Raw genomic sequence first — 22,816 nt, forward strand, 5'->3', positions numbered from 1 at the left:
TGTTGATAAACTAAGACGCGCCAGGTGGGCTTGAGGTGGTAGAAATCAGAGAGAGAGATGAGAGAGAGGTGGTCTGAGGAGTGGTGAGAGAGAGGGCGCGGGGCAAGGTGATGGCTTTGATTGGGTCCTCAGGGTAGAGAACCATCTGAGGACCCAATCGAAACCATCACCTTGCCATACATAGCAAACCATCACCTTGCCATACATAGCAGGGGTCACCAACAGGAGTTCAAAAATCTTGAACAAACACAAGGTCCAAGTTCGGTTCAATACAGGACACAAAATCCGTGATCTGATCCCATCGGTGAAGGATGCGATGCCGGACATGCAATGTCCTGGTGTCTATCAGCTGAGTTGTGTCTGCGGCAGCAGTCACATTGGTGACACGAAGCGACGCGTCTCAGACCGGGTTCGCGAACACAAAGTGGATTTCAAACACGGCAGAACCAACTCCTCGGCAGTGGCGGATCATTGCTTCAACGCTGTGGGCACACGCGGTGACATTTGTGTTCCCCGAGACCAAGGTGCTCTGCAAACCCTCGGGCTACCATCAGAGATTTGTTCACGAAGCCATCCAGATACACAAACACAGACACAACTTTATACTGGTTGGAACCACCTGGTTCCACCAGCCCACAGGGGATTTTTGTGTCCGTCCGTCGTGCATCCAAAAATGGGAGGGGTGGGGCTAGGTGGAGAGGGGAGGGTGGGCTGGGTGGGGGTTGGGGCTGGTGGGGAGGGGCTGGTCACCCCGTGGTGCCCTTATAAAACTCAACGTTTAACCTACTCACGCCGGCTTGTGCCCGCCCTCACAGTCGGGCATATTTGCGGAATACACCACGCCGCCGTTGACCCTGGCCATTGACCGAGCAACCAACGTGTTCCGAGGAGATGGATTCAGATTGAGCAATCATTGGAAGGACGTGATAAACCGCGTCAAGTTTTAACTGCTGTGATCCTCACTCTGACACCCGTGCTGTTTTCGGTTACTAATTCAAGCTCATGGACATGCTAATTTCTCCAGCCCCCACCCGTCCCTGCACACCACAAACCCACCCCCCTCACCCCGTGAACTCCTGCAGCCACGACTCTACAACCCCCCCCCCCTTCCCCCCCTCCCGTGCCTATATAAAGCCGCAACAGCAGATCATGCTTTCTCACCTGATGACGGCCGCTTGTGTTGCGACCGAAACGTCGTGTTCTATTATTATTTCTTCTTGCTACGTGACTTTACCGAAAGAACCAGAGTATCGATTCCTGCAGTCACGAAAACTTCAAGCCAGGATGGATCGTAGGCAGGCCAGCCTCAATGTTTCTAACCGGCGAAGATGCTCCATTAAGGGGGTCAACGTTTCGCAAGCGTAGAGAAGGGAGGGAATGACTGTGGCCGAGAAGACCTGAAGCTTCGTGCGGAGCGACAGACCAGGTAGCTTCCACACAGCGTTACGCAACCGATGAAACGATATTGCCGCTCGATTGATTCGGAGTGAGACCTCTGCTGTTAAACTGGAGCCATACAGAGACACACATACATACAGACACACAGACACACACACACATACGGACACACATACAGATCAATTTAACACGTAGGCTTTCGCGACCAATATTATTCATAATATAGGTTTTTGGGTCAGCTGGCCGTGTCGGGTGGTGGAGGGTTACGACACATTTATAAATAACGCGATCTGACCCAAAAACATTTATTATGGACACATACAGACACACAGACACACATACATACAGACACACAGACACATACATACAGACACATACACAACACACACATACATACAGACACACACATACACAACACACACATACATACAGACACACAGACACACATACATACATACAGACACACACACATACACAACACACACATACATACAGACACACACATACACAACACACGCATACCGGATTATAAGACGTACCCCCCTTCAGAACGCTTTGATCCCAAGACGCAGTTGCAGGAGAACAAAGCGCGTCTTCGACTCCGGCGTGCTGCTCACAACAACAACAACCACAGCAGCAGCAGCAGAGGCGCAGCCCCTGAAAGTGCCCGCTCACACCACTGCTGGTAGAAGGGCCTCGTCCACTAGAGGCCGCTAGAGGGAGAGGGAGGAGGGGGAGAGAGAGGGCGGGGAGAAGGGGGGGTAAGGGGGGGGGAATGGGAGGTGGGAGAAGGAAGGGGGAGATGGGGGGAGGGAGGGGGGGGAGATGGGGGGGAGAAGGGAGGGGGAGAAGGTAGGGGGGGAATGAGAGATGGGAGAAGGGAGGGGGAGATGGGGGGAGATTGGGGGTGGGAGGGGGGGAGAAGGGGGGAAATGGGGAGGGGGGGAGAAGGGGGGAGAAAGGGGGTGAGATGGGGGGGTAGAAAGGGGGGGGAGAAGAGAGGGGGAGAATGGGGGGGGGGGGAGGAGAATGGGGGGGGGAGAAGGGAGGGGGGGGGGTGAGAAGGGGGGGGTGAGAAGGGGAAGTGAGAAGGGAGGGGGGGTGCTCTGCAGGGGGTATGGGGGGGGTCTGAGGCTGTGATGCGTGCGCGTGGTGGGAGTGTTGTACGGTACGCTCTATGGGATCCCAACAAACATTAACCCGAGTTGTAGCGAGGTCGCGTCCCTCACTGTCAGGGCGAGGGGGCTCGGGGAGCCGGGTGGACACGGCGCGCGGTTAGGGGGAGAGGCACAGACAGAGAGAGTCACGGAGAGAGACACGGGGAGAGAGACACGGGGAGAGAGAGAGACAGACAGAGAGAGTCACGGAGAGAGACACGGGGAGAGACACGGGGAGAGAGAGACACGGGGAGAGAGAGACACGGGGAGAGAGAGACACGGGGAGAGACACGGGAAGAGAGAGACATAGACAGAGAAAGGACACGGGGAGAGAGAGACACAGACAGAGAGAGACACGGGGAGAGAGATACACGGGGAGAGAGACACGGGGAGAGAGAGAGACAGACAGAGAGAGTCACGGAGAGAGACACGGGGAGAGACACGGGGAGAGAGAGACACGGGGAGAGACAGAGACACGGGCAGAGAGAGACACGGGGAGAGAGGAGACACAGACAGAGAGAGTCACGGAGAGAGGACAGAGACACGGGAGAGAGAGACACGGGGAGAGACACAGAGAAACACAGAGACAGACAGATTACATAGACAAACAGAGACAGACAGATTACCCATAGAAACATAGGACACACCCACAGAGACACACACACAGTTAAACACAGAGACACATCAAATAAATACACCAAGAGAGACATAGAGACGCAGAGACACAAAGACACATCATACAAGACAAAGACACAGACACACACAGAGGTAAACACAGAGACACATCAAACACACACCTATACACAGACACAGAAATACACCTATAGACACACACAGGGCCACACACAGACACACAGACACCACAACACAGACCACACACACAGACCACACACAGACACACACAGACAGACACACACACAGACACACACAGACAGACACACACACAGACACACACACAGATACACACACACACAGACACACACACACAGACACACACACACAGAGACACACACACAGACACACACAGAGACACACACACAGACACACACACAGGCGTGGACTGAAGATTGGACTCAAGCAGCGCTGCTCAGAGGTGAGAGTGACTTTGATGACGCCGATGATGTTGTTGATGTTGTTAGTGATGTTGATGTTGTTGATGTTGTTAGTGATGATGATGGTATTGGTCGTGATGATGCATTCGTGGTGATGGTAGAAGGTATGATGGGTGGTTGTGGTGATGATGATGATGATGGGGGTGGTAATGATGATGTAGATGATGGTGATGGTAATGATGATGTAGATGATGGTGGTAATGATGATGTAGATGATGGTGGTAATGATGATGTAGATGATGGTGGTAATGATGATGATGATGGTAATGATGATGTAGATGATAATGATAATGTAGATGATGGTGGTAATGATGATGTAGATGATGGTGGTAATGATGGTGTAGATGATGGTGGTTTTGATGATTTAGATGATGATGGTGGTGATGATGATGTAGATGATGGTGGTGATGTAGATGATGATGGTAATGATGATGTAGATGATGGTGGTAATGATGATATAGATGATGGTGGTAATGATGATGTAGATGATGTTGATGGTAATGATAATGTAGATGATGATGGTAATGATGATGTAGATGATGGTAATGATGATGATGGTGGTAATGGTCGTCATGATGGTCACAATGCTGATGGAGGTATTGATGGTGATGAATGGTTGTGAAGCCGATCAAATGATTGACAGTGATGATGATGGTGGGGCAATGGTGATGATGGCAGTACAGATGATGATGGTGGTGTGGTTGTGATGGTGATGGTTGTGATTATGGTAACATTATTGATAGTGATGATGATGGTTACGATGGTGATGATGTGGTGGTTGTGATGATGGTGATAATGGTGATGGTGGTTGTGATGATGGTGATTATGGTGACGGTGGTTGTGATGGTGGTGGTTGTGATGATGATGGTGGCGATAGTGATCATGGTTGATGGTGATGGTGACCGTGGTGATGGTGACCATGGTGATGGTGACCGTGGTGATGGTAACCATGGTGATGGTTGTCTCCCACACACCACGCTGGTTACTCATTCACTTTGTCCCGAGTTACGGCTCAACCCCCTCACACCCCCCCCTCCCGCCCCCATCCAGCCCCCAACCCCCCCCAACCCCCCCATCCCCCCCCCAACCCCCACCCCCTCCCGCCTCCATTCAGCCCCCACCCTCCCCCCTCCCCCCCCATTCCCCCCCCTCCCCCCTTCCCCCCCGGACTGCTGCAGGCTGTGGGTGATTGACCCCAAAATGTGGCCGAGGTCTTTTTGATTGAAAAAAAGGGGGTGGTGGTGATGGTGGTGATGGTGATGATGGTGGTGGTGATGATGGTGGGTGGTGATGGTGGTGATGGTGGTGATGGTGGTGGTGGTGATGGTGGTGGTGATGGTGGTGGTGGTGATGGTGGTGATGGTGGATGGTGGTGGTGATGGTGATGATGGTGATGGCTGTGCCGGGGATGGAGGCTGGATGGAGTTGCACCCCAGCACCACACTCGCAGTTGCAGAGACGATGACTTTGTTCATGCTGCTCCTGGCGATGATGATCCTGATGATGATGATCTTGATAATGATGATGATCCTGATGATGATGATTCTGATGATGATTCTGATGATGATTCTGATGATGAACCTGATAATGATGATGATCCTGATAATGATGATGAGATTATCTGATGATCATCAGATCATGATCTGATAATTCTCTGATGATGATTGATTATAATCTGGCGATGATGATGATGATGATGCTGATAATGATGATTGTAATGATGATCTTTTGAGGTTGTAATCAAGCCAGCCGGACCATGACGATGATGACGATGATGATGGTGATGATGGTGACGATGGCGGCGATGGTGGCGATGGAGACACAGTGGCCTTTCAAGGCTCCGTGTCCCTCCGTGTGCACGTGCGATGGAGATGTCCTCGTCATGAGATGCGAGCAGGAAATCCCTGGAGGTGAGACACGGGGAGACACACGGGGACACGTGAGGACACGTGGAGAGACACACGGGGAGACACGGGGAGACACGGGGACACGGGGAGACACATGGGGACACGTGAGGACACGCGGGGAGACACACGGGGAGACACGGGGAGACACATGGGGACACGGGGAGACACATGGGGAGACACGGGGAGATACACGGGGACACGTGAGGACACGCGGGGAGACACACGGGGAGACACGGGGAGACACATGGGGACACGGGGAGACACATGGGGACACGGGAAGACACGGGGAGACACACGGGGAGACAGGAAAAACCATGGGGTCACATGGGGACACAGGGAGACGCCGGGGCACGGGGAGGCACAGAGAGACACACGGGGACACGTGGGGAGGCACGGGGACACGGGAGCATGAGTGGAAGACATGGAAAGTAAAGTTGTTGTTGTTGTTGCTGACATCATGGGCCCTACTAACTAACCAATGTTTCTCCAAACACCAACATCGCCCCGACCACCTTCACCACCACCACCTTCACCGCTATGATCACCATCACCATCATCACCACCACCTTCACCACCACCATCATCATCATCACCATCACCACCACCTTCACCACTACCACCACCTTCACCACTACCACCACCTTCACCACCACCATCACCACCACCATCACCATCATTACCACCTTCACCACCCCCTTCACCACCACCACCATCATCACCACCACCACCTTCACCACCACTACCACCCCCTTCACCACCTTCACCACCCCCTTCACCATCACCACCCCCTTCACCACCACCACCCCCTTCACCACCACCACCACCCCCTTCACCACCACCACCACCCCCTCCACCACCACCGCGGCAGGCGACGACATGGACACCCTGTTCCTCAAGATCCGCAACCTCAACTCCCGCACCCTCAACGCCACCTCGTTCCGCGCCTTCCCCCGCCTCCAAGTCCTCGACCTGGACCTCAACTCCGTCTCCACGCTGCTCGACGGCTGCTTCCTGCCGCGCCCCGGCGAGCCGCGCTGCCCCCTGCGCTCCCTCTCGCTGCGCCGCAACCAGCTGGAGTCGAGCGGCCTGCGCCCCGGCGCCTTCCGCGGCCTCTCGTCCCTCGAGCGCCTGCGCCTCGCCGGCAACCGCCTCGGCGCCGTCGACCCGCGCTGGTTCGCGGACGCTCGCTCCCTCCTCCTCCTCGACCTCTCCTCCAACCGCGTCGCGTCGCTCGACGGCGGCGCCCTCGCCGGCGCCGCGGCCCTCCGCGCCCTCGACCTGTCGGGGAACCTCCTGGCGGCGCTGGGGGCCCGCGAGACCCGCGGCGTCGCCCCGTCGCTCCGCCGGCTCTCGCTCGCCGGCAACCGGCTGGCGCGGATCGGCGCCGGCGCCTTCGGCGGCGCGGGGGCGGGGGGCGGCCTCGAGCGGGTCGACCTCCGCGGCAACCGCCTGCAGGAGCTGCCCGCGCTGCTGGAGGCGCCGTCGCTGCGCCAAGCGGCGCTCGGGGGCAACCCGTGGAGGTGCTCCTGCGAGCTCGTCCGCGGGGCCGCGCGGCTACGGGGGAAGATCCTCGCGGCGGGTAGGGGATGTGGTGGTGGTGGTGGGGGCTGTGGTGGTGGTGGTAGGGGCTGTGGTGGTGGTGGTGGGGGCTGTGGTGGTGGTGGGGGCTACAGTGGTAGGGTCTGTGGTGATGGGGCTATGGTGGTGGTAGGGGCTGTGGTGGTGGTGGTGGGGGCTGTGGTGGTGGTGGTAGGGGCTGTGGTGGTGGTGGTGGGGGCTGTGGTGGTGGTGGGGGCTGTGGTGGTGGTGGGGCTACAGTGGTGGTAGGGGCTATGGTGGTGGTGGGGGCTGTGGTGGTGGTGGGGGCTGTGGTGGTGGTGATGGGGCTACTGTGGTAGGGGCTGTGGTGGTGGTGGTGGGGCTACAGTGGTGGTAGGGGCTATGGTGGTGGTGGGGGCTGTGGTGGTGGTGGTGGGGGCTGTGGTGGTGGTGATGGGGCTACTGTGGTAGGGGCTGTGGTGGTGGTACGGGCTGTGGTGGTGGTGGTGGGGGCTGTGGTGGTGGTGGTGGGGGCTGTGGTGGTGGTGGGGGCTGCAGTGGTAGGGGCTGTGGTGGTGGTGGGGGCTGTGGTGGTAGGGGCTACAGTGGGTAGGGGCTACTCTGGTAGGGGCTACTGTGGTGGTGGTGGGGGCTGTGGTGGTAGGGGCTACGGAGAAGTGCTCGGTCGACGGTGGTGGCGGTGGTGACGGTGGTGATGGTGGTGGTGACGGTTGTGGTAGTGGTGATGATGGTGGTGGTGACGGTTGTGGTAGTGGTGATGATGTTGGTGGCGGTGGTGATGGCCGTGATGATAGGGGGCGCCACGGTGGCTAGGAGATGTTAACTACCTCGCCTGCTATACAGGAGGTCGTGGGTTTCGATCACGACCCTGCCTGCAGTTGTATATTTGGAGTTTGCGTCTCTCTCATCATCAGCACGGTGGCTATGAGATGTTGACTACCTCGTGATGTTGTTGTTGATGTTGCTGTTGATGTTGTTGCCGATGGCGATGCTGCCACACGCGTGCGCCGCTGTGGCCGTGTGGGTGGAGGAGCCGGTGGCAGTGAGGAGTGGAGCTCCCCGCTCTGCTCGAGCCCCGCGTGGCTCCAGGGCGCGCCCATCTTGGAGGTCGCAGCTCAAGACGCCTGCCCCTCCACCGCCTCCGCCTCATCCTCCACGTGGCCCCGACGCCCCACGCTCCCCGTAGCCGCCACGGCCGCCGTGCTCGGCGGTATCGGTGAGACAGCGAGCCACAGAGGTCTCGGCGTCTGGGTTCGAGTCCTGGGTCTGGGTGTCTCTCTCTCAGGGGGTTCACAATGGCCGTGTCAGAGACACAGAGACCCTGGGTTCGAGTCCTGGGTCTGGGTGTCTCTCTCTCTCTCTCAGGGGGTTCACAGTGGCCGTGTCAGAGACACAGAGACCCTGGGTTCGAGTCCTGGGTCTGGATCTCTCTCTCTCTCTCTCAGGGGGTTCACAGTGGCCGTGTCGGTGAGACAGCGAGCCACAGAGGTCTCGGCGTCTGGGTTCGAGTCCTGGGTCTGGGTGTCTCTCTCTCTCTCAGGGAGTTCACAGTGGCCGTGTCGGTGAGACAGCGAGCCTCAAAGGTCTCGGCGTCTGGGTTCGAGTCCTGGGTCTGGGTGTCTCTCTCTCTCTCAGGGAGTTCACAGTGGCCGTGTCGGTGGGACAGCAAGCCTCAAAGGTCTCGGCGTCTGGGTTCGAGTCCTGGGTCTGGGTGTCTCTCTCTCTCTCAGGGAGTTCACAGTGGCCGTGTCGGTGGGACAGCGAGCCACAGAGGTCTCGGCGTCTGGGTTCGAGTCCTGGGTCTGGGTGTCTCTCTCTCTCTCAGGGAGTTCACAGTGGCCGTGTCGGAGGGAGTCAAAAGTCGGGGGGTTTAATCACGACAGCCGGATTCGAACCCAGGCTTCTCAGCTCCATTATCTACGACGCAGCCGTTGTGAACCCCCATCGAAAGACGGAGACACCCAAACCCCACGACTCCGCCTCACCCACAGCCGGATCGGTGTCTCCAACACGACCATCATGAACCCTCAACAGAGACACACCCAGACCCCGGGGGCTGTAACCCCGCATCATGGCCAACTTCACTTCTTTGCTCAATCATCGATGACATCGACGTCGCCTCTCTCCCTCCCTGTGCCCCCCATTCCCCCCCCCCCCCCACCCGGTGGCGGTGGCCACCAGGCGGCCTCTTCCTGACGGCCGCCGTCTGCGCCGCCTCGGCCGTCGCGAGGAGGAGGTGGCGCCGCCACCACCAGGCGTCCCCCTCAACCCGCGACGTCATCGAGGGGGGGAGGCCGAAGAGCGCCCCGCCGGGTCTCGGGGACACGCGGCACGCCGGCCTCGACGAGACGGCGCTCGGGCCCAGGGGCGGCGCTCAGCCGGGCGACGCCGGGTCGGGCGGGCACCCGGATGGCAGACCAGATGGGCACTCAGATGGCAGGCCAGATGGGCACTCAGATGTGAGGCCACAGGGATACTCAGATGCCAGACTAGGTGGACACTCAGAAACCAGGTCAAATGGGGACACAGATGCCAGGCCAGATGGGCGCTCAGATGCCAGGCCAGATGGGCACTCAGATTCCAGACAAGATGGGCACTCAGATACCAGACAAGATGGGCGGGTAGATTCAAGACCAGATGGGCACTCAGATGCCAGGCCAGATGGGCACTCAGATGCCAGGCCAGATGAACACTCACATGTCAGACCAGATGGGCACTCAGATGCCAGACAAGATTGGCAGGTAGATTCAAGGCCAGATGGGCACTCAGATTTCAGGCCAGATGGGCACTCAGATGGGCGGGTAGATTCAAGACCAGATGGGCACTCAGATTTCAGGCCAGATGGGCACTCAGATGGGCGGGTAGATTCAAGACCAGATGGGCACTCAGATGCCAGACTAGATGGACACTCAGATGCCAGACCAGATGGGCACTCAGATGCCAGGCCAGATGGGCACTCAGATGCCAGGCCAGATGGGCACTCAGATGCCAGGTCAGATGGGCACTCAGATCCCAGACCAGATGGGCACTCAGATGCCAGGCCAGATGGGCACTCAGATGCCAGACCAGAGAGACACTCAGATACCAGGCCAGATGGGCACCGACATTCTAGACCAGATACTCAATCCGATACAGTGGGAGATGGAAAGCCAAATGCAACATCAGGTGGCGGCTCAGATATCAAACTCGGCTGGCACTCAGCCACACGCAAAATCGCCCCACAAGGAGCAGTCGCAGACGCGCCAGACAGATGCACGGGCACGGCGCCAGACGGACGCGAGGGCACAAGCGTCGGCGGCACTCGGGGCGGGCACGCGTGGCCTCGCGCGAGAGGCCAACCGGGACCCGGTTCGCCGGACCCGAGCGGCGACATCGCCGACCCCGCCGGGTCCAGCCGCCGGGTGAGCAAAGTGGCCTTCAATGGACAGGACGAGGCGCCCGCCGCCGGCGTGCACGGGCGTGCCGTGTCCGGCAAGGGGCCGTCATCGTCGCCGCCGCCACCACCGCCGCCATCGTCTGGGCAAATTATGGAGGGGGTGGACACGACGGAGGAGGCGCACCAGGGAGGGGGGCCGCCGTGGGCGAAACGTCCCAGGCACTGGGAATCGCCGTCGGGCACGTCAAGGCCGGGAGACGGTGGGACGATGGCGCTAGAGAACGCGGCGGCACTCGGGGGGGAAGAGGAGGAGGAGGGGGAGGAGGAGGGGGGAGGAGGAGGGGGAGGAGGAGGGATCGTGGGGAAAGCGTCCGGAGGCTTCTGCTGGTAGTCACTCGAGCGGAGGAGTCAGGCCGGGCCGGCCTCGAGACGCTGGGGATGGCCTCGGCACTCCGCAGGCAGAGGCTGGGCGAGCTGCTGCTGCTGCTGGTGCTGCTGCTGCTGCTGGTGCCGCCACGGCTCATGGTCAAGAGGGCCTCCTCGGAGACTTGGAGATCCTCGGGAGTCACCGTCCACGTGTCACGGCGTCGGAGCGACGCGGCGGTTTGACGGCGGCGGCGACGACGACGACGACGACGGCAGCGCTGGTCCACGTTGACGGAGACTTGGGAGGTCGTGGCGCCGTCGCGCCCAACTTGCCGACACCTCCCCATGAATCCGATTTCGGTGATTTCGCCGTCAAGGCTGACGACGACGACGACGGCAATGAAGTCGCGACGTCCGATTCGCGCTCCGACGACGAGGCGTACTTCGAGACGCTCCGGCACGCCGGCAGCTGCGCGACAGACCAGCCCCAGGCCTCCGCGCGCCTTCCCCAAGTCTCCGCGGCCCGCGAGCGGAGGCGCCCGCCGGGGCCTCCAGGGCGCCGGGGCGGCGCCACGGCATCTCCGGGAAGGTCTCCGAGCCTCGGCCCTCCCGGGAACGCCGGACAACGGAGTCCGCCCGCGGGTCCACGCGCTCGCGTCAGCGGCGAGACGCCGCCGGCGACGCAAACCGAGCAGGAGTGCGAGCAGGAGGAGGAGGGGGAGGAGGGTGAACGGTGGCCGGAATCTTCCGGCGTGAGCCCGGTCGCGACCGCGACGCCGCAGGGCAAGGAGAAGGGCGACGGCGTCGGGGCGAGGAAATTCGCGGCGACCTCCAGGCCCGAGTGGAGGCCGGGGGGGGGCGGCGGCGGCGCCGTGTCTCCCCACCGTGGAGAACTGCGGCGCCGGCGGCGACCCGTCGCTTCACCGCCTGGCCACGTCTCGCTCGCACCGCCGCACGGCACGGGAGCAGCGGGATGAGGAGCAGGAGCAGTCGCCGGTGGTGGCGGCGGCGGCCCAGGGGGAGCACGGCGGCCTCCTCGCCTGGGCGGAGCCTCCCTCCAGGGAGGAGTTGCGGCGGGACAGCGAGCTGGCCGTCATCAACATCCTGCACACGCTGCGCACGGTGCTGCGGAAGTAGAGCGCAGGAGGCACTGGGACCTTGCTGGCTGGCTCGGGCTCTCAAGAGGGTAGGCTGATGGGGGGGGGGGGGGGGGGGGCTTGGGTCTCGAGACGTTGACAAACTTACCGGAGCCTCAAAACCACACTCGGTAGGAGTCTCCTGAGCCTGATTTTGGGACTCCGACTGAGCCTGATTTTGAATCTCCCGAGTGTGGTTTTGAGACTTGTTAGAAGTGTCCGAGTCTTCGCTCGGACACGTCTAGATGGATATCTACCGTGACAATCGCGAGGTTATGCATCGAGATGGAAGCTCTCGACGAGACAAACTGCTGTGGTTTGATCTTGGATCGTGTAGGCCTGTTGTTCTCCTGCAGCGTGGCAGTAGGAGTAGTCGTAGCGTTTCTGAAGAACACCGTGATATGTAAAGATCGCGTTATAACGATATATAATGTAGAGTTCGTGTTAGCGCGTGAGATGCGTAGCGCAGGGCCTGAACCAAGAATGAGGCCCGTGGGGAGCGTCTAGACCAGTGGCTCTTCACCTTTTACTGCAACCTGCACGCCTTGGTTCCCCATCGTAAAAAAACCACATTCCTGCGGAGGGAGCTGGTAGGAACGTTGGGTTGCTCGGTCAATTGCCAGGGTCAACGGCGGCGTGAGTAGGTTAAACGTTGAGTTTTATAAGGGCACCACGGGGTGACCAGCCCCCCCCCACCCAGCCCCGCCCCTCCCCACCCAGCCCCTCCCCACCCAGCCCCTCCCCACCCAGCCCCTCCCCTCCCCACCCAGCCCCACCCCTCCCCACCTAGCTCCACCCTCCATCCTCCCCTACCCCTCCCATTTTTGGATGCACGACGGACGGACACAACAATCCCCTGTGGGCTGGTGTAACCAGGAGGTCCCTACCAGTATGAATGTTCATACATCTGGTTTGGTGGAACCAAGTAGTTCTACTTCACGTGCCCGTGATCAATTTGCGTTTCGATTTACCTTCTAAGAAACCTGTCCACATCTCACACCCCCAGGGGGTGTGTGCGCCCCAGGTTAAGATAACCACCGCTTTAGAAGCATCCAGCAGCATCCCAACGCCTTGCTCGATGGTGACGATGCTCGGCTGATGTAGCCGCTACGACCACCGCTCATTCCTGCTCGCGCTTCCACGTAGTTCCGTTTGCCCGAATGGCGATATGGCGATATCCAATTGGCGTTCACGTTATGACAAAAATGTTGTTCTCTACAAGACATTGATCATCGCGTTGTGTATCCAATCGGCATTACGCAAACACCCCGCGGCACTAGAAGGAGAACGGACTGTTCGTCGTCACACGATTAAGGGAAATGTCCGGCGCCAGTAAAACAATCAAGGAAGCTCTGCACCGCAAATCTTTCTTTCCCTGGCGGACTTGTCCAGCATCAAAGTGCCACGGGCAAGGCCCCAAGATGGCCTCCACGTTTCAGCCGCTGGAAGATTTTGGGGAAACCCGCGCAGGCCCAAACCCAAAGGTTGCACCGCACGTCGAATTTCTCTTGGCACCGCGCAGAGCCCAGCGTGCTGATCAGATCTGCGGGGGGGATGGGGGGGGGACTACAAACTAAACATAAAAATTCTAGATTTTTCAGGGCCTACCTTGGCTCCTCCTACCCTCAACCAGTATATATACAAATACTGTGTTCTTGGAATTTCTCTCACTTGATACAGCTATCGTGCTGTGACAGTTCCACCTGAAGACGGAAGCTTGTGTTGCCTCCGAAACGTCGTGATTTTTATTTTATTTTTATTGTACTTTTATTAATTTTTATTTTTTACCTACATGACTTTACCGAAAAAACCTAAGAATATAAACATAAATTAATAATGAATTGCAGCTGACGATGATAACCACGCGGAGACCACGACATCAAGTGCTACACATTTATTTAGCTTAATGAATCACATGTCACCCACAACCGTCTGTTCATGTGTTTTTGTGCATGTGGATTGTGCACCTAGCCTGGCACAAGCGCCATGGTGACTTCACCACTTTGTTGCGGCAAATGGGCGCCGTTGTTGTTGTGTGCACGTGTGTGTGGATGTGTGTGGGTGCATGCCAATGTGCGTGCGAGTGGGGACCAGTGGCGTAGCGGTTTGCGCTACGAACCCAGCGACCGGAGCTCGATTTCCCCAATGCCGATGTTGACGCACGGCACTCGGTCTACTCGCTTGGAGGCAGGGGAAGCCCCCAAGAATAAGAAGGGCCGACCGGGCATGGTTCACATATTCATTTGCCGCCACACACACACACGCGCACACACACACACACACACACGCACACACACACCATCACATTGTACGGTGTAAACTGTTGCAGTTAGACAACACAACATGGCGTCCACCGTGTTTGTGCGTCCGTCAAGCATTTAGTGTTGGAGTTGAAGGGCCACGCATGGGAAACGTAAAAAATTCCGAAGGCCACCTTCTAGAAATTAGCGTTCTGTATGGGGATGAGACGCGGGTTCTGTATCCAATGAGAACGAAATGTCGTAAGACCAAAATGTCGCAGTCGCAAGACCAAAATGTTGTAAGATGGATGCCGTGACATCACAACTAAAGGGGCGTGGCGATAGAGATTACATCATCCATTGCACTGGCCAATCAGCTACCAGGAAGACAACCCCCTTCATACAACATGGCCGCCACGACGCTCCCCCAGGCAAGATGGACACCGTGACGTCTTCGCTCTGTGCGTTTCACCCAGTCTGGAAAACCGTTATTATGGTCTATAATAATTAACGACTGACGTATCGCCCCGAAGATCTCTCCTAACTTTTACGATGCCCAATGTTGTATCTCCATTTCTGATGACACACCTTTAAACTTCAACCGAACTTGCAACATTTCTACGATGCGATAAGATTTGACTCAGGGTTCTGGATGAGTGTTCCGATTGGATAACGGGGGGGGGCGGGGGGGGCGATTAATCCAACCTTCCGATTGGCTACGAGCTTGCTTCATTTCCAAGGCACCGATTGGCTAAATCTAACAATTCTCTTCCTCGCTTCCGATTGGCCGAGGGTTTCCTGCGTTCCTAAAAGCTCGGGATTGGCTCAGCAGTTTATATGTTTTGCTGGCTTCCGATTGGCTACGGTGGTAGAGAGAGAGATGGTTGTGTTGTGCCAGCCCCCCCTCCTCCTGCCGAACGGCTCACTCCTTCTTGTTCCCCCAACCTGCCATGGGACCGTTGATGGGGGTTTTGATGAAGCGGCTCGACTTCATGAAGGCCGAGATCTTGTCCAGGGCCTAGGAGAGACGAGAAGACAAAGGTCACCCAGGTAGCGTCGCACACACGCGGAGTCGCGCACACACGGAGTAGCACAGAGAGACACACACACGCACAGAGAGAGACACACACACGCAGAGACACACACGCACAGAGAGAGACACACACGCACAGAGAGAGACACGCACAGAGAGAGACACACACGCACAGAGAGAGACACACACGCACAGAGAGAGACACCGAATATAGAGCAGCAGACATCAGGTTCGGAATCTGGAACGCAACCTCCTGCATACCAGGCGAGGTAGTCAACATCTCATAGCCACCACGGCACCAGCTGCCGGCTCCATCCCTGCACCCAGCCTCGTCGAGACCCCCCCCCCCCCCCCCCCATGTCTCCATGTCTCCCCCCCCCCCCCATGTCCCCGTCTCCCCCCCCCCATCATCTCCACCCCCCTCCCCGACTCCCCCGTGTGTCGTCACCTCGACGCGCTGGAGGAATTGGCCCAGGTTGGGGTGAGGCAGCAGGAGGCTCGGCTCGAACAGCCGGTGTTGATCCAGCACGTCATACAGCACCAGGTCCACGTAGGTGAGCTGCGTCACATCAACACGTCACCACATCAACATGCGGCGCCACATCAACACACTGCATCAGATTAACACGCTGAAGTGCCACTGCAATGATGCTGCTGATGATGCCGATGATGCCGATGATGCTGATAATGCGGATGATGCTGATGGAAATCTTGCTGCTGCTGCTGCTGGTGGTGGTGCTACTGCTACTGGTGGTGCTGCTGGTGCTGCTGGTGGTGGTGGTGCTGGTGCTGCATCACCTTGTCCCCGGTGAACCACTTCTTGTCTCCCAGGAAGGTGCTCAGGGCTTGCATCTTGGGCGGCACCGACTCCAGGAAGCCGGGCCGGTTCTTGGCCTGGGGGCACGGAGACGCAGACACAGCTAAAGGTCCCCCGGGTAGCCCACACAGAAGGCCGGGGCAAAGTGCTGCGAGATAATCGTCACCGGTGTTGGCCGTGAGCGAAAATCGAACTCTGGTCGCCGGGTTCGTAGCGCGGCGCGCTAACCGCTGCACCACCGCTCCCCACAACACACACACAAAGACAAAGATCCCCGTGTAGCCTGTAACAGGCCGTTGGGGCAGGTGCTGTTAGAGAGCACACGAGGGGGTGGGTGGCCAGCACCACACCCGGACGCCTTTGTCTCCCCAGTGGCGATGTTTACACACCGCACCAGGTACTCATGAGGCCGAGTCGACCTAGGGGAGGCCCAGGACTGGTTCTGGTGGTGATGTCGTGTGTGGTGATGGTTGTGGAGGAGGCGATGGTGTCTGTGTGGTGATGGTGATGATGTTGATGGTGGTGATGATGATGATGGCGATGATGTTGATGATGGCGATGATGTTGATGTTTAAGACTCACAAAGTCAGGCCCATAGTTCAGGTGCACCATCGCCATGCGGATGTCCAACGCCTCGTTCTCCAGCATGTCCACTATGGCTTGCTCCTTCTCCGTCTGCCCAACTGCAACATCATCAGCAACATTATCATCATCATCATCAGCAGCATCATCAGCAGCAGCAACAGCGTCAACAATTCCTCTGTCATCAGCAGCAGCAGCAGCAAACGCCACAATTCATCATCAGCAGCAACAGCAGCACCAGCAGCAACAGAGAGCCGCCTCTGGTGTGGACCCATCAGCTTCAGACACATCAGCACACACGAGCAGAGCGTGTTCTCGGTTTGCACGTTCACCACAAGCACATTGCGTGCTTAATGCAGTGGAAGGATTCCTTGACCAAGGATTGTGTTTGGGGTTTTAACATCTTGACAGAGTGGTTTATAACACCGATTGTTAGAGCACGACCTCCGACACCACCAAACACAAAGGTCCCCCGTGTAGCCTCTAACAGACTGCTGGGGCAAGTGCTGTTAGCGAGATCAGCGCCTAGGAAGGCTGCCGGCACTGTGGCACACGAGGGGGTGGGTGGCCAGCACCACGCCCGGCCGCCTTTGTCTCCCCAGTGGCGATGTTTACTTCACTCCGCACCGGGTACTCATTTGAGGCCGAGTCGACCTAGGGGAATCCCAGTACCAGTTCAGATAATCGCCACTGGTGGTGTTGGTGGCCTTGAGCAGGAATCGAACTCGGATATTTGTCGGGTTAGCGGAGCACAGAGCTGCGCAAAGAACCACCACCTCCACCACAACCTCCATCACCACCTCCTCCTCCACCACCACCTCCTCCATCACCACCTCCTCCTCCACCACCACCTCCTCCTCCACCACCACCTCCTCCTCCATCACCACCTCCTCCTCCATCACCACCTCCTCCTCCATCACCACCTCCTCCTCCATCACCACCTCCATCACCACCTCCTCCTCCATCACCACCTCCTCCTCCATCACCACCTCCTCCTCCTCCACCACCTCCTCCTCCACCACCTCCTCCTCCACCACCACCACCAGTCTGCGTACCCAGGCCGTGTTTGCGAGCGATGTGTCTCAAGATGGCGTTGCTCTGAGTCAGCTTCACGTCTCCATCCAGCAGATAGGGCAGCTGGGAGCACACACACACGCACACACACACACACGTACACACACGTACATAAACACACGCGTACACACAAGTACGTCTACACACACACACACACCTACACGTACATAAACAATCGCCATTTGCCACTAAGTGGCGGTGACGTCACCACGGTGCTTGTGCCAGGCTGGGTGCATGTTAAGACCATGTGAAGTGTCGAACACCCGCTGGCAGGAGGTCACGGAGCAGACCCAGCAGGTGCCACAGGTCGACTGACTGAGATGACTGAGATGACTGGCTGATGCACCACCTGTGCCCCCTACTGTGCCAACTCGCTGTGCTTTAGCCACCCGGCGCTCCGCTCGTTGTTGTGAGCGTCGCTCCTCCGCCCTCCGTTGTTGTTGGAGGGCGACTGCCCCCAACTGCCCAGTAGCATCCTTCACGAGCCTCCTCCACAGAGGCCGATCTTGACACCGCTGGTACCGCATACATATACATACGTGTACACACATGCATACCTATACTGAACACACAGACACGCAAAACTTACGTTTGGGAAGTCGAGGCCAAGTTTAAATTTCTGGTCCAGCCAGGCCTTCCTGTCATAGTCCGGAGCTGCGGGGAAAACGGGGGATGAGGTGGAGGGGGTCAGGGTTAGAGTCTGGGTCAGGGTCAATGCGTGTCTGTGTCTGTGTGTGTGTGTATGTGTGTGTGTATGTGTGTATGTGTATGTGTGTATGTGTGTATGTGTGTGTGTTTATGTGTGTGTGTGTTTATGTGTCTGTGTGTTTATGTGTCTGTGTGTTTATGTGTCTGTGTGTTTATCTGTGTGTGTGTGTGATGTGTGTGTCTGTGGTTGTCTGTCTGATGTGTGTGTATGTGGTGTGTATGTGGTGTGTATGTGGTGTGTGTGTGTTTATGTGTCTGTGTGTTTATGTGTCTGTGTGTGTCTGTGTGTGTCTGTGTGTGTCTGTGTGTGTCTGTGTGTGTGTGTCTGTGTTTGTGTCTGTGTGTGTGTCTGTGTGTGTGTCTGTGTGTGTGTCTGTGTGTGTGTCTGTGTGTGTGTCTGTGTGTGTGTCTGTGTGTGTGTCTGTGTGTGTGTCTCTGTGTGTGTCTCTGTGTGTGTCTCTGTGTGTGTCTCTGTGTGTGTCTCTGTGTGTGTCTCTGTGTGTGTCTCTGTGTGTGTCTCTGTGTGTGTCTCTGTGTGTGTCTCTGTGTGTGTGTATGTCTGTGTCCGTCTCCGTGTCTCACCGTCCCCGATGGTGTAGAGTTTCTCTTCCCATTCTTCACCCACGTACTCCAGCAGGAGACGGATGGAGTGCGCCAGCTGCAGCACAACACAAACCATCACTCGTCATTAATGACATCACTATCATCATCAACATCATCACCAACATCATCATCATCACCAACATCAACATCACCATCATTCGTCAGCGACATCACCATGTCATCATCACCTTCACTCATCATCACCAACATCAACATCATCACCAACATCACCATCATCACCATCATCACCAACATTCATCATCATTAACATCACCATGTCATCATCAGTCATCATCATTAACGTCACTATCACCATCAGTCATCATCAACATCACCATGTCATCATCACCTTCACTCATCATCACCAACATCAACATCATCACCAACATCACCATCAGTCATCATCATTAACGTCACTATCACCATCAGTCATCATCGACATCACCATGTCATCATCACCTGCACTCATCGTCACCAACATCAACAACATCATCATCATCATCATAAACATCACTCATCAACATAATCCATTAACGACATCACTCGTTAACAACATCAATCATTCACATCACCACTCATAAACAACATCACTCGTTAATCACACATCATTCACATCACCACTCGTAAACATCAATCATCAACATCATCAATCATCAACATGTCATGAGTTTGCACTCGGACCCAGAGACGAGGTCCTTGCCGTTTAACATCTGGCAGGGCACCAGCATTGATTCAAGCAGAGCGTGACTTTGCTGCTGTTGATGATGATGAGACACTGATTGGCAAAACCGGCATAGAGTTTTGCTTTCGCTGAACCAACGCTGATGAGAGTACACGGTGGCTAGGAGATGTTGACTACCTCGCCTGGTAGACAGGAGGTCGTGGGTTCGATCCCGACCCTGACACCTGCTGCTGTATATTTGGAGTTTGCGTCTCTCTCATCATCATCACGGTGGCCAGGAGATGTTAACTACCTCGCCTGGTATGCATGAGGTCGTGGGTTTGATCCCAACCCGACGCCTGCTGTATATTTCGAGTTTGCGTCTCTCTCTCCCCGTGGTCGCGTGGATTTGTCTCCGGGTCCTCCGCTTTTCCCCTCCACATTTAGAATCGAAGCGGTTTAGAGTCTTTGTCTGCTGCTATAGATGTCCACGTGGTGATGGTGATGGTGGTGATGATGAGGATGGTGATGGTGGTGGTGGCAAGCCGCTTCGTTGAGCTACCATTTGTGATGGCTTCTGAGGTACATAGCAGCTCAATGGAGCCTTAGACCGGGTAAAATCAAATAATAGGAATTTACTTTTAAATTTCGATTTAAAGCTTTCGTGACTGCAGGGATTCATCTTCTTGGTTCTTTCGGTAAAGTCATGTAGAATGGAAATAATAAAATAATAAAAATAAAACATAATAAAATAATTCTCACGACGTTTCGGCCACAACGCAAGCAGCCGTCCTCAGGTGAAGAACAGGTTTGTCGGGGAGACAGCGTCTTTATTATTATTTTATTATTTCCCTTCTACGTGACTTTACCGAAAGAACCAAGAAGATGAATCCCTGCAGTCACGAAAGCTTTAAATGGATTCATCTTCTTGGTTCATTCGATAAAGTCACGTAGAAGGGAAATAATAAAATAATAATAAAATAAAACATTATAAAATACAATTCTCACGACGTTTCGGCCACAACGCAAGCAGCCGTCCTCAGGTGAAGAATGATGACGGCTGCTTGCGTTGTGGCCGAAACGTCGTGAGAATTGTATTTTATTATGTTGTATTTTTTATTATTTAATTATTTCCCTTCTACGTGACTTTACCGAAAGAACCAAGAGGAATTTACTTTTAGTTTTGGCGGGAGCAGTCCATTTATTCACTAGACAAAGGATGTTGCTCACGTTACACAGAGTGACGGCTCATGTTACAGACGGCTCACGCAACAACCCAACACGGTACTCAATGACAACACCTGGGGTCTTATATAATATACACATGACGGGCGACGTTTCGGGCGATGGGCCTTCTCCACGACGCACAACAAAGTTGTTGTGGTGTACAATGTGTACACACCACCACACAAATAGTTGTTGTTCAATGTGTACACATGACAACACAGTTTCTGTACGCGAGCGATACGTTGTCAGGGTCGGGATCGAACCCACGACCTCCTGTAGACCAGGCGAGGTAGTTAACATCTCCTAGCCACCGTGATGATGATGATGAGAGACGCAAATTCCAAATATACAGCAGCAGCAGGCGTCAGGGTTGGGATCAAACCCACGACCTCCTGCATACCAGGCGAGGTAGTTAACATCTCATAGCCACGGTGGTGATTATGAGAGAAACACACAAACTCCAAATACACAGCAGCAGCATGCGTCGTCAGGGTCGGGATCGAACCCACGACCTCCTGCACACCAGGCGAGGTAGTTAACGTCTCATAGCCACCGTGATGATGATGATGAGAGAGACGCAAACTCCAAATATACAACAGCAGCATGCATATCATGCATCAGGGTCGGGATCAAACCCACGACCTCCTGCGTACCAGGCGAGGTAGTCAACATCTCCTAGCCACCGCAATGTTGATGAGAGAGACGCACACTGCAAACATACAGCAGCAAGCATCAGGGTCGGGATCGAACCCACGACCTCCTGCGCACCAGGCGAGGTAGTCAACGTCTCACAGCCCTCGCAGCGCTGTGCAATGGGTCACATCAACCGAGCGCTGTTACCACGACGCCGCGTGGCTGGATGTGTGTGACAACTCCACGGTGCTATGGCCGAGGAGCTGACCGCCCTCTCTCTCTCGCCGTCTCTCACCCCGCGGATGTCCCAGTAGCCCAGCAGGAGCGGCATCTTCACGCTTTCTGACTTCTGAGTGAACGCCGGGAATCGATTCGTGCTGCTTTTTAAAGGCGATCGACTCCCGAATCGTTACTCCACTCGCCTTGGATCGATTCCCCCCCTTGCCCCGCCCCTCGCCCCCATTTGAAATCGTTATTCAAGTTCAAGTTCATTGATTAGGTACATAGCCCTGTGAGCCATTCGGCTCTTCAATCGGGTGCAACCGCAACAAACAAAAACATGAACAAAAAACATCTTAAAGTCAATATGTGACTGAGTGCAAACAGAAAATCCGAAAAAAGACAGCAAAATATTGCAGAAAAAAATCACCGTACACCAACGCTGTGTGCAAAAATCCCAGTGGGATGCAAGTCAAACAACAACAACCACAAGACAACTTAGATTAAGGCCATCAGTCTAACTCTGTACTACAACAAACAAACATGGCTAAACCAATACACTTTTCGAAATCACCAAAATAAAGCCATGAAAGATTGAAAGCAATGAAACAGCGATCATAGGAACCGTGACGACTATCCTCGTGAGCGTGGTCTCTGCACTGCTGGATGAAGGTGGTGGTGGTGGTGATGTCTCCTCTAGCCCTGCGTGTTGTTCTCTACTCCACGTGGCTTCTCTCTCGCAGTGTCATCTCCATGGGTCTCTATGGGCCTCCATGGGTCTCTATGCGTCTCTGGATATCTATGGGCCTCTATGGGTTTCTATGGGTCTCTATGGGTCTCTATGGGCCTCCATGGGTCTCTATGCGTCTCTGGATATCTATGGGCCTCTATGGGTTTCTATGGGTCTCTATGGGTCTCTATGGGCCTCCATGGGTCTCTATGCATCTCTGGATATCTATAGGCCTCTATGGGTTTCTATGGGTCTCTATGGGTCTCTATGGGCTTCC

The 22,816-nt window shown here is 55.9% G+C and overlaps 2 protein-coding genes across 2 annotated transcripts; one reads left to right on the plus strand and one right to left on the minus strand.

The window, feature by feature from the left end:
- Window positions 1-6,450: 6,450 nt before the first annotated feature.
- Window positions 6,451-10,901, plus strand: LOC144952512 (uncharacterized). The gene is made up of 3 exons (XM_078882958.1): window positions 6,451-7,153; window positions 8,165-8,350; window positions 9,316-10,901. Exons 1-3 carry the CDS (start codon window positions 6,451-6,453, stop codon window positions 10,899-10,901), a joined length of 2,475 nt encoding a protein of 824 aa, XP_078739084.1.
- Window positions 10,902-13,891: 2,990 nt separating this feature from the next.
- LOC144952561 (glutathione S-transferase Mu 1-like) lies at window positions 13,892-21,985 on the minus strand. The gene is made up of 8 exons (XM_078883024.1): window positions 21,886-21,985; window positions 19,049-19,124; window positions 18,348-18,412; window positions 17,740-17,821; window positions 16,685-16,785; window positions 16,084-16,179; window positions 15,734-15,844; window positions 13,892-15,270 (listed from the first exon to the last, which is right to left on the minus strand). Exons 1-8 carry the CDS (start codon window positions 21,919-21,921, stop codon window positions 15,175-15,177), a joined length of 663 nt encoding a protein of 220 aa, XP_078739150.1. The 5' UTR covers window positions 21,922-21,985; the 3' UTR covers window positions 13,892-15,174.
- Between the last annotated feature and the right edge of the window lie 831 nt (window positions 21,986-22,816).

This window comes from Lampetra fluviatilis, chromosome 68, assembly GCF_964198595.1.
Source record: "Lampetra fluviatilis chromosome 68, kcLamFluv1.1, whole genome shotgun sequence".
Lineage (NCBI taxonomy): Eukaryota > Metazoa > Chordata > Hyperoartia > Petromyzontiformes > Petromyzontidae > Lampetra > Lampetra fluviatilis.